This window comes from Coturnix japonica, chromosome 28, assembly GCF_054131305.1.
Source record: "Coturnix japonica strain WE chromosome 28, WE-NBRP24, whole genome shotgun sequence".
In the NCBI taxonomy this organism is placed as follows: Eukaryota; Metazoa; Chordata; class Aves; order Galliformes; family Phasianidae; genus Coturnix; species Coturnix japonica.
The window spans coordinates 7,950,454-7,961,314 of NC_140690.1; the positions used below are offsets into that span (position 1 = coordinate 7,950,454).

A 10,861-nucleotide genomic window follows, 5' to 3' on the forward strand; every position below is an offset into this window, starting at 1 on the left:
GGGGAGGGGCGGCAGGATGGGCGCAGGCTGCTGTGACAGGGAAAGGCCGCAGTGCCGGCCCCTCCTGAAGGGATTTGTTTCCCCTCTAGCGGCCTTGCAGCGCCCGGCAGCGCCGCGCTCCTCCCACCACCGCCGCCATCGCGGCTTCTGCTCCCTCACGGCTGCGCCCGCCCACGTCACCTCAGCTCCCCCCCAACAGGCCCCAGCCCGGCCTGAGCAGTTCCGGGCCATGGCGGCCATGAGCGGGGCCGGTGAGCGGGGCCGGGAGGAGCGGGCTCTGTGCTGCCAACGGGGTCGGGCCTCGGTGCGGGGGCACGGAGGGGCTGTCGGGGGAGGAGCTCGCGGCGCTGCCGGCACCCAGAGGCGGCTCCCGGGCGGCTCCACGGTCTCGCTGTGCTGCGGAGTCACCCGGCCGGCCCCAAAAGCCTGGAGGCAGAGCCTGAGCCGGCCCCGGCCGTGTCGGTGTGCGTTGTTGTTCCGGGGCTGTGAATGAGGACTCCCCGCTGGAATTGGTGCCGATGGATCCGCACGCCTCGGTGCCGTGTTGGGCTGGGGCAGTGGGCGTGGATGAAGGTTTGTACGGATGGAGTGGGTCTGGATTGCGGTGAGCGGGACGAGTCCGGGCTGCGGTTTGGCGTGGTTGTGTTGGTTGCTTTGAAGGGCTGCCGTCAGAGTGTTGCCCGTAGTTAAAGAACACAAACCAACCTGAGTCGTTTTATGCGGTGCTTTATTGAGGGCCCGGGAGCCTGAGGACGAGCGTCCAAAGTCAGAGCCCCAAACTATAAAGAAATCACAAGGTTTATATACATTTTCTTCAGGATTGCTTCGTCCTCTTTTGTCATGTTTCCTTGGTTACAATTAGGTAAGACTATCCCACAAAGACCTGAGGAAATGTGCCGTACATTCTTCTCCTCCTTCGATCTGTGACGTTACTGGATGTTCCTGTTAGAGGCCCCCTTTCTGTTTACTATTCATTTTCTCTAAAACGCTTAACCGCTCTACCATCACACCATAAATCTAAACCTGATTTTTACATACGTTGTGCTTTGTTCCTAAGCAAGATTTATTACATTGATCCATGCTCGGGTTCATAAGAAACACAACTTGCATTCCTAGATACGTGAGAAACACAGACTAGGCCTAACTACGAGCCTTAGCATGACTACTGCTCCTATTATTTAAAGCACACTGTAACAATAGGGCGGAGGGAGAGAGAGGGAGCTTTGAACAGTGCGGGCAGTCAGGAGCACGTGGCGTTTCATTGAAGCCTCCGTCCCGGAGCCTTGCTTTAACAGGCAGGGCAGCCTGCTCTGGGTATCCCTGCTTGATCTGAGTGGCAGGACTAGGTAAACTCCAGAGATTCCTTCCAGTACCAAACCAACGATGTCATTCAGTGGTTAAATTTCTTTGAAAACCGCTTCATATTTATGCATTTCACTACGTGGATTTCTTCAGAGGGATGTAGTGAGAGACAGATGTCTCTGTGCTCTGCAAGTAGTTATAGTCTTGTTTTCTCTTCAAGCCTTTCACGCTCTGTTGTCATCTATTACCTACTGGTCTACACGGGCAGTTAGACCTAAGAATTCCTTGTTTGATTTTTGTACGGGGAGCAACAGACCCCAGAAATTTTGCATTGAGAAAGTTGGAAAGGAAAACTGGTTACCTGGAAGTCCCACCTGGTAAGTACGAAGGATCAAACTCTGCTGTGGTTCTGTTCTTACGGATGGCAATCTACTTTGAGATTTTAGGAAGTGGGTGTGATATGGAAGTGTCTGAGACTGTGTGAAAGCAAAGCACTGGGTTATGGCAGTAAGCTCTGCTGAGTAATAGCTGAACTTCTGAAAAGCAGTTTTGTTGTGGAGCTGATTCCATTGTAAATGCCATGGATTTGCACACCACTAAAACATGAAGTAATAAACAGTACTTTTTTCTAAAGACTTTGGGATTGATCTTTCATTATCACCACACCTGATCTTGGCAATGCAAATAAATAGCCACATTCACGCACCCTCTTGGCTGGTTAAAATGTAGCTTCTGCTCAGTTTCTCAGTTATGCTGGTGCTTTGTGAAGATGCTCAGATTTTAACTCTCAGATACAGAAGAGATAAGGTGAGACTTGTTACTAAATACGCTGCCAGTTCTGGAAAGTTATTGCTGCTCGGGTGCTTGTTGTGCTTTAACTCTCACTTTCATAGATAAATGCACGTCAAGATACAGCTGTTTTAGACAAATCCAGTTGTACAAATGCAGTTATCCCTCTGAACATGACAGTTTATATGCCTGTGTTCCTAGTGCATTTTTTGGTGGTTTAAACTGTTGTTCAATACTGAAGGTTTCTCTTTGTTTTCAGTTTCAATCGCTTGGACCTCCCACCCTATAAGAACTATGAGCAGCTGAAGGAAAAGCTGTTATTTGCAATTGAAGAAACAGAAGGTTTTGGGCAGGAATAGCTGCAATTTGAACTTTGAGGAATTTGAACTCAACGTGATGTTCTGCTTGTTGCACACTTCCTTGTAAAGTAGACTTGACTAGGATTATTTAACAATAGTAGCGTGTAAGTAAATGGATGTTATCCTGAGGTTTTATCCACATAAACTATGGATTTCTACATTCTACATCTGTTATGTGCTTTGTTTTGTTTCAATTCAACTCTCTGTGTGCATGGGCGCAAGTCTGCCTTTGCTAAATCCTTTTCTTGTGGCCTTAGGCAACAATCAAGGGGATCTCGAGCTTCAGCGCTGAGCAAGAAGCACAGCACTCAGGAAGGCCATGAAGGGCTCTGCTAAGTTGATCTCCCTCCACAGGTCAACTTTATTTCTTGTTTTTTTCCCCAGCACTGGGAATGGCTGCTCTGGTGGTTCGTTCCAGGGAAGCGCAGCTGCTTGCATTGCTCTGCTGCACAGCTGCCCTAAAAATAGTTGGGAAGTGGAAAGACAACTGCCTTTCACATGTCCTGAAATACAGCTCCTCTGGTGGAGTGTGTCCTGGCAGCTTTGTGTGCATGGATGTAGTCCTGGGGCTGTTGAGAACTGGCTGTGCAGGGGACTGGAGGCGGCACAAGACCAGAGGGCACTTCTGATTCTTGTGCAAGCAGCCTGACTGGCTTCCATTTGTTTCTTGCAGGAACCGATGAAGAGATCATCATTGACATCTTGACCAAACTAAATGCTTCCCAACGTCAGCAAGTTCCGATCACCTAAAAGGTCTACAGAGATGTGTGAAGGCGGTTGTGTCACTGGGGTGAAAAGTGAAAAAGGACCCAATCTCCGTGAGAGAAAGCTCGGCGGAAAATTTCCTTGACCAAGGTTGTTTTGTTCTTGTTCAGTTCAGAGCAGTTGTTGATGCAAGGAGGGCTAGAGCCTAAAGAGAAGTGGGGAACAGCTCAGTTCTGTCTGTCCTGGAAGGCTGCACCTTCTGCCACCTCCTTCCTCCTCTCTTGGCTTTCTAGGATTTGATTGGTGACTTGACGTTGCTGAGTGGGAATTTTGAGAGGGTGATGGTGGGGATGATGACTCCCACCGCTATGTCTGATGTGCACAAAGTGAGGAGGGCTGTGAAGGTTTGCAAATCTTTCTTTTGTAATTGCTGAAGTTCTGGCCAAGTGAGCCAAGGCGAGGGGAGAAGGGGTTGAATCTTCTTGTGGGTGCAGCTCTGTGCTCAGCGGTGAGGAGCTCCAGGCTGGCTTTTTCTCACCCGATGTGTCTCATGGCCTGCTCCTCAAACCCATCTTGTGCAGGGAGGGGATTCTGACTCTGGGTGTGCATGAATGCCATGGGCTCTTTTCTCAGTGTCCCAGTAAAGTGGGTTGCTGCTCGTTTCAGAAGGAAGCCCAAAGCACATTTGAGATGCGTCACTGTGTTTGTGAGCTAGTATTCCCTTTGAAGGCCTCCAATAGCCATCTCCAGCAGCTGTTTCTGAGTGGGGAATTCTCAAGGGTTGCTTCCAGTAGATGCTGTGCTGAGCTGTGTCTTGTGTCCTTGAACCTTTGCAGGGTAACAGAGATGAGGGAATGTATGTGGATGATGCCCTTGCTCAGCAGGATGCTGTGGTGTGTAGGAACGTGCTTCCTTGCAAGAGCAATGTGTTCTTGTGCATGTGATGTGTGGTGAAGAGAAGCCAACCTGTGAAATGGGAATAAATGGGTTCTGCTCTTGTTTGCGAGTCTCTAATGAGACGTCTCTAGGCAGGCAAGTTACTTGGCAGGGGCAATGACATTTCAGCTGTGAGTTGCCATGCCTGGATGGTGCTTGTTGGAAAATATCCATGATCTGGACACGTACAGGCCAGCAGTTCTCTACCACCAATGAATTAAAGACCTTGTGTATACTCAGGCTTCTCCACGAGCCTTACTTTGCCATCCATAATGTCTATAAGTGCCTGTACGAAGCAGGGGAGAGAATAGATGAGGTACAATTTATGTCCGTCCTCTGTACATGGAACAGGCATCACCTGCTCAGAGGTAGGACCCCTCCACAGCGTCCTGGGTTTTTCTTCCCTTCCTTATTTGTGTGTGATGCTTTTATAGGAGCTTCATAGGTGTTGAGTAAGTGCAAGCTCTTCTGGGTCAACAGGTGTCTTAGCGAGAGCCCCATTGCATCCATTCCCTTTGGTCTGTTTCATTCCCTTCTGAGACTGGAAGGGACTTCAGAAACCTAAGTACAATTTGCTGCTGCTCTAGCGTGGAAAGCAGAGATCGTGGAGTGTGACCACCATTGGGACAGGGGGGAGAGGAGCTGAGAAATTCATCTGCCAGCATGAAGTAGAAGGTCTTGAAAATGGTAACAGCTGTGGTAGGCCAATTAGCAGGACTGTTAGCAATGGAAATGAATTATTTTAGTGGGACGGTCCTGATATATCTGGCAGTGCTGCAGGAACGATAGAATGTTCTTGCAGCATGTGAGGAGCTTGTTCTTGCCAAATGGCCCTTTGAATCTCTCTGACTCTCTACCGTGGACTCTTCCTCCTAGTTTTTGATATGTACAGAGGCATTTCTATCAAGGACATAACAGACAGCATTAAATCTGGGAGGTCTGGAGACCTGGAAGATGCTTTGCTGGTTACGGGTCAGTGCTCTGCTGTTAAACCTTGTCTGCAGAGTAATGAAATGATGAGAGGTGCTGTGTGTCCCCTTGAGTGGCTGTTACAGGTTTCTGGGGGCAGACATGGTTTGTCTTTATGTGCATAAAGCCGGGCTGGGTGGGACTTGGAGCACCGTGGTGTAGAGGGAGGTGTCCCTGCCTACTGCAGGGGGGTTGGAACCGTGTGATCTTCCAGATCTCTTCCAACCCAAACATTGCTTTCTCTATCTTTGTTACTGTCCTTTGCTTTTTATTCTCTTTTTGCCTCCGTGTTTCATTATTTTCCCTTCAACCTTTGTTCCAGGAATGTCTTTATGGCCAAGCCAGGAGCTGTCACAGTACAGGAAATGCTGCTGGCCATCCTGTAAGCTGGCAGATGATCACCAGCAGGTCTTTAAGTCACTCAGCCCCAGGCAACTCACTTACATCTACCTGATGGTGCTGGAAGGGCGGCACTGCCCACGGCCGCCTCCCTTTGCTGTTTGCTCCCTTCATTCCTTACTTCAGCACGTGGCAGACCTCAGTAATGCAAATGACTGATAAAGCATCAGCGTTTTCTCACTTTCCAGACCCCCATAGGGAGCCAACAATCACCAAAGAGCCCCTCAGAAACCCCAAAGAGCCCCATAGGGACCTCATATCACCCCGTATCATCCCATAGAGCCCCATATAGACTACAAAGAGACCCACAGGGACTTTAGAGAGCCCCTCAGGGACCCCAGTGAGCTCCGTAGAGCACTATATTACCCGAAAGAGCCCCTTAGGGACCCATGAAGACCTCTTGTGACCCCATAGAGCCCCATAGAACCCCGGTTGACCCCACAGGGACCTCATATTACCTCTTAGTAACCCAATAATGACCCTTAGGGATCCCAAAGAGACCCTTAGAGAACCCATATCAACCCAAAGAGACCCATAGGGACCTTATATCACCACACAGTGCCACGCTAGGGACCTGATAGAGACTGATAATGACCCATAGAGATGCATAGGGATCTCAGGGTTCCCATGTGACCACACAGAACCCCTCAGTAATGCAAATGACTGATAAAGCATCAGCGTTTTCCTATGCGCTGATGTTAGAAAGGCTTCAGGGAGCGGCAGTGCATTCCTATGTGTAGCGGGGAGGAAAAAGGAGAACCAAGAAGGTCTACATAAGGTTTTTAATTAATTTATTAATGACTTACTCCTAACACTAACATCTAACAGTGTAATGGGCAAAAGCCCAACTGGATGAAGGGAAATGGAATCAGAAGGAAGACACATGTTGGCTACTCTCCCTTCTCCCTCCCCACGGTCTTCCAGACTGTGCTGTCTTATTCCACAATGAGGGGGGTTGTGTAGAGGGAATGCCGGATCCCAAAAGTGGAGGCAGGCGCCTGGGGCTTGATCAGCGTCACCTGGAAGGGCAGAAAGGAAAGGCAGATCAGCAAGGGCCCTTCGTTGCTGCCCTCGCTCTCTGCAAGGGAGATGTGGGGAAGGCTCAGGGGAAGGGGGAGAGGCGTGAAGGCTGTGCTTGTGAAGCAGAGGGGAAGAGCTGAGCAGCTGCCTTACCTGGCCTACGTTGTAGTCTGCCGGCCCGGGCTTCACTGCTTTGCCCTCTCCATGTTTTGGTCGGACTGCCATGGTGTATGCGGGCGCCCTTTTCTTGTACACGTCTACGGCCACTCTGGGGAGCGCCGCAGGACCTGGAGTCTGCAAGAGAGTCATGGCCACACGGGGCTGGGGTCACATTCAAGGCTCTCTCTTTCCCTGGAAGGCTGCATTAAGCAAAGCTGCAGCAGGGCTGGAAGCCCCTGTGGCACAGGGAGAGGAGCCTGGTTTTGGACGCTAACATGGAAGAGAGGAGCAGCAGAGCTCACCTTGGCAAGGTCCTCGTCAAAGCGACCGCGCTGGCTCCTTCCCCTGATGGAGTAGCAGGGGCTGGCCAATGTGTAGGCTGTGTTGGGCCCCATCAGCCTGGGCAGTGTGTAAGTGCCAGGACCTGCAGGAGGAGCAGCAGAGAGTGTGTGCGTGAGGGGATGGAGGAGATGGAAGCAGCAGCGAGGGGCAGCCTGCACAGCCCGCTGGTGGGAGCAGGAGGGACGTGTTGCCCCTCTGAGCAGCAGCCCGTCCCTGGAGGATGCTCAGGCTGAAGAGTCTGCCTTTGCCAGGGTCACGTACCTGGAGGGCGGTCTGTGCGGAGGGGCTCCCGCCGGAAGGCCATGGACTGCACCGGTGGGCACTTGAAGACGTGCCTGTTGGCTGCTTCGGTGCGGTAGTCACCTGGGGCGGAGGAGAAGAGGAAGAAAGCTGTGAAGGGCTGGTCTCCTTCTGCAGCCAGAAAGAGTCCTCTGAAGAGCTGCACAATTGCTGGGGGACACAGGCAGCACGCGGGGACACTGCAGCACGTGGGGACACTGCAGCAGTGGTACTCACTCGGTCCGGGGGTGACGGTGGTCTTGGTGGTGGGTCGTCCTTGGAGGTGGGCGCCTGGAACCACGTACTTGCCATTCCTGGTGATGGCCGGCTCCACAAAGTAGCAGGGACCTGGCCCGCAGCTCTCTGCCGCAGGTCGTTTGGTCCCTCTAAAGGTGTACGCGGGGGCACGGTTTTTGGTGGGGCTGTGGCCCACGTAACCTAGAAGGAAAAGCAGAAGAGAGCACACCCCTGTGAAGCTGCATGTTTCCAGCTCCTTTGGCCCCTTGGGTCACAAGGTGCATCACCAGCAGCACTGGCCTTCCTCGGCCAGGCCTGGCTTGCAGCTGTGCCAGAGAGCCAGGAGGCTCTGCCAGAACGGGGCAAGGCTGGGGAGCTGCTCTGCCCCGTGATGTCCCCAATGCGCCTCACGCCCTGGGGATGGTCGCTCTACCTGTTGTCCCCGGGATGGAGTATTTGGGCCCGGGGCTGGGGAACTGGGCCGAGATGAGGCCACGTGGCCGATGGGGTCTCCAGGTCCCCACCCAGGCTCCGTCCATGCTGTTAGACATGTGCTCCAAACCTAAAGGCAAGAGCAGAGCAGTTACTGACGGGAGTTCCTGAGCCGGAAGGGCCGGCAGCAATTTCTCCTGCTCACTGCCAGTCCTGCCAGTCTCGTGCTACGTGCCCCTCACAGACAGCAGAGCCAAGCTGGGCTCTGCAGCCTGAAGTGTGCAGGAGCTCTCCCTCACCTCTCTGAGCCTTGGAGGACGAGCGCGATGAGGCTGAGCTGGTCTGCTGCTGGGGCTGCTCTTAGGCACAGGGCACGGCGAGCGGCTGCGGGCTGCACAGCTCACAAATGATGCTCCTGGAGCCAGTGGCCGGCTGTCCTTGGGGAGGGCACGGCGACGTCATGGCAGCGCATTGTGACAGCACACAGGCGCCGGATGATTCCATCCGTGCTGTGACATCTCCTGGCTGGCCTGCAGCCCTCCACGCCTTCTCGGCCTTGCACCCCAAGCAGGAAGAAGTCGTAGCTCAAGCTGCCGACACCTGCAGCTCTTGGTTTGAGCCACGTGCCACCCGGGGCTCCTGGGGCTTCATCAGCATCACCTGCAAGGGAGAGAATCCCAATGCAGAAATGGACTGAAAGTCCCGTCCAACCATGGAAAAGTGTGGAAACTGTGCTTTGGAAACCCCATGGCACTGCCATGAGCAGCCAGCAGCCCTGCTGCATGCCTGGAGGGCACTGCTTGTGTTCCCCAACCCCCCGGCCCCATGCTCAAGTTGTGTCTGTTGACCTCCACTGGCTGTATTTGACAGAGCTGCAGAGCACATTGCAATGGCTGCTCTGGGATCAGGTGGCCTTCTGCGGAAGGATCTCCAGCTCCCATCCTTGGCTCCATTGATGCTGATGTGCTGGATGTAGGGATGTCCCTGGTGGCCGGCTTCTGTCACAGCGGGCACTTCCCGACAGTGACCCCTCAGATCCAGGGGTAGATCACACAGCAGAGCTTAGCCAGGTCCTGCTGGCTGTTCAGATTGGTACTTTCTCTCTTGTTTTGTTTCTTACTGATGGAGTTGTGTGTGTGAATGGGAAGTGCTGTGCAGTCAGGACCGGTCAGTTATGGTCATAGAGGATGCTCAAAGGGAGAGAGGAAATAAAGAGTGAAACTGAAGCCAGCACGTAGCGTCCTGATGTCTGTGTTCTGCAGCAGAGCCTGTGACAGTCACCAGCGTCCTGCAGGGAACTGCAGCAGGAGGCTGTTGCTGGGCACTGGGCCCAGATAGGCCGCCCTGCCCCCTTCTCCTGGGCAAAACCTCTCATCAGCCGTCACCTCTGGTCAGCCATCAAAGAGGAGTGGATCATCAGCGGCCTTGAGGCCTAATTCCTACAGGCCCGTGTGGTGGCCCTGAGGGCCTACGCCTAGTAACCAAGGGGTTAAAAGAGACCTATGGAACAAGAAGCTTTTCAAGAGGCTGAGAGACCATGAATGCCAGTGAGAGAGAGCACTAGACCTGGCCTGCAGGCCAGGAGAGAGGCCTCTAGTCCTCTAGCCATCTCAGCCTTCCTCTGGACCTCCATGTCTCTAAGCCCTCCCATAGGTGTCTAAGTCCATACACCTCTGCACCTTCTTTGGTGCCTGAGTGCCCCTGGGCCACCCTGTGGCTCTCTTGGCCTCTCTGTCTCAAGACCTCTAGTCCAGCTTCAAGGCCTTCAGGCTTCTTGGGCTGTAGGTGTCCAGACCTCGAGGTACAAGTACAACCCCCAGCTCCTCTTGGCCTCTGCTCTTCTAGGCTTTCTCTTGCTTGCCCTCCATGCCTCCCTTTGGCCTCAAGACTACTAAGCTGCAAGGCCTCTTGGCCAGGCTCTGGGCCTCCCTCCAGGCTGTTTTACCTTAAGGCCTCTAAGCATCCTGGGCATCCTCTAAGCCTTTAGGCCTCCCCCTATGCCTCTAGGACATCTTGCAGGCATCTGTGCCTCCAGGTGTGTTCTCCATTACAGCTCTAAGCCTTCCTTTGTGCCGTCAATGCTCATGGACTCGTGGTTTCTTTTTTGGCCTCCCTCTGTGCATCAGGCCCTCAAAACCTCAGTGCTTCCAGTCCAGCCCTTTAGTACCTCGGCTCCAGGCCTACCCTTAAGCTTCAAGGACTTTAGGCTCTACAGGGCTGTTAAGGCCTCTAAGCCTCCTTTTTTGGCTGTGTCCGTTAGAACCACCACTGCCCTTGATGCGCTGTCCCATAACCCCCACAGCTTTGCCCCGTAAGCTATGCACCATATGCTTCTGCTTTGCCTACAAGCTATGGCCTCTAAGATTCCCTCTGGGGCTCTACACACCACGGCCAGCACTTGCCGGTACAGACAAGGGGACAGGGATGGGGCTGTTTCTGCCCTCCTTATCACCTGCCCCTACCTCTGCCTCTTTGTCCCCTCTGTCCTTGGCAAGTGACAAATTGCCAGGGTGGGGCCACGGGGGTGGTCTGTTCCCACAGTCTGTGAGGGGCAGGAACCCACAGGACCCAAAGAGAACTCTTCTATGACAAAAGCCTCAGAGAAGGGGCTGAGTGGAGCATCTAGAGGAGCCAAGTGGCAGGACCAGAGGTTGCCACCAAACGTCAGGAGCGCTCCTGCACTGTGTAAGTGCTGCAGCACTGGCACAGAGACCCAGAGAGGCTGTGGGGTTTCCTCTGGGAGATCTCCAAACCCATCGGATGTGTTCCTGGGCACCAATTCTGCTGGCCCTGTTGCAGCAGGTCCTGGACCAGATGGGCCCAGATCTCCATTCCAACATCAACCATTCCGTGCTTCTGCAACACAACACGACATGCTGTGTTTGGCTCAACCTGGCCATTCACAAACAGGTTTCTTCCTCCTCCTGCTCAGT

General features: G+C 53.2%; 3 protein-coding genes across 4 annotated transcripts; 2 read left to right on the plus strand and 1 right to left on the minus strand.

Moving 5' to 3' along the window:
* Nucleotides 1-16: 16 nt before the first annotated feature.
* Nucleotides 17-9,158, plus strand: LOC146756256 (uncharacterized). Its single transcript, XM_085524981.1, has 2 exons — nucleotides 17-2,804; nucleotides 3,124-9,158. The coding sequence occupies exon 1, from the start codon at nucleotides 17-19 to the stop codon at nucleotides 491-493; it is 477 nt and encodes a 158-aa protein (XP_085381107.1). The 3' UTR covers nucleotides 494-2,804; nucleotides 3,124-9,158.
* Nucleotides 445-4,326, plus strand: LOC146756257 (E3 ubiquitin-protein ligase Itchy-like). 2 transcript variants are annotated; one of them, XR_014937665.1, is made up of 4 exons: nucleotides 445-573; nucleotides 1,523-1,679; nucleotides 2,351-2,554; nucleotides 2,708-3,291. XR_014937665.1 is itself a non-coding variant. In XM_085524984.1 (3 exons), exons 1-3 carry the CDS (start codon nucleotides 519-521, stop codon nucleotides 2,448-2,450), a joined length of 312 nt encoding a protein of 103 aa, XP_085381110.1. In that variant the 5' UTR covers nucleotides 445-518; the 3' UTR covers nucleotides 2,451-4,326. The 2 variants fall into 2 exon arrangements, 1 of the variants encoding a protein (XP_085381110.1); XM_085524984.1 differs by having other exon boundaries at nucleotides 2,351-4,326.
* LOC146756258 (ciliary microtubule associated protein 1A-like) lies at nucleotides 6,395-8,390 on the minus strand. Its single transcript, XM_085524832.1, has 7 exons — nucleotides 8,333-8,390; nucleotides 7,930-8,058; nucleotides 7,497-7,697; nucleotides 7,242-7,343; nucleotides 6,941-7,062; nucleotides 6,633-6,773; nucleotides 6,395-6,478 (listed from the first exon to the last, which is right to left on the minus strand). Exons 1-7 carry the CDS (start codon nucleotides 8,388-8,390, stop codon nucleotides 6,395-6,397), a joined length of 837 nt encoding a protein of 278 aa, XP_085380958.1.
* Nucleotides 9,159-10,861: the final 1,703 nt, after the last annotated feature.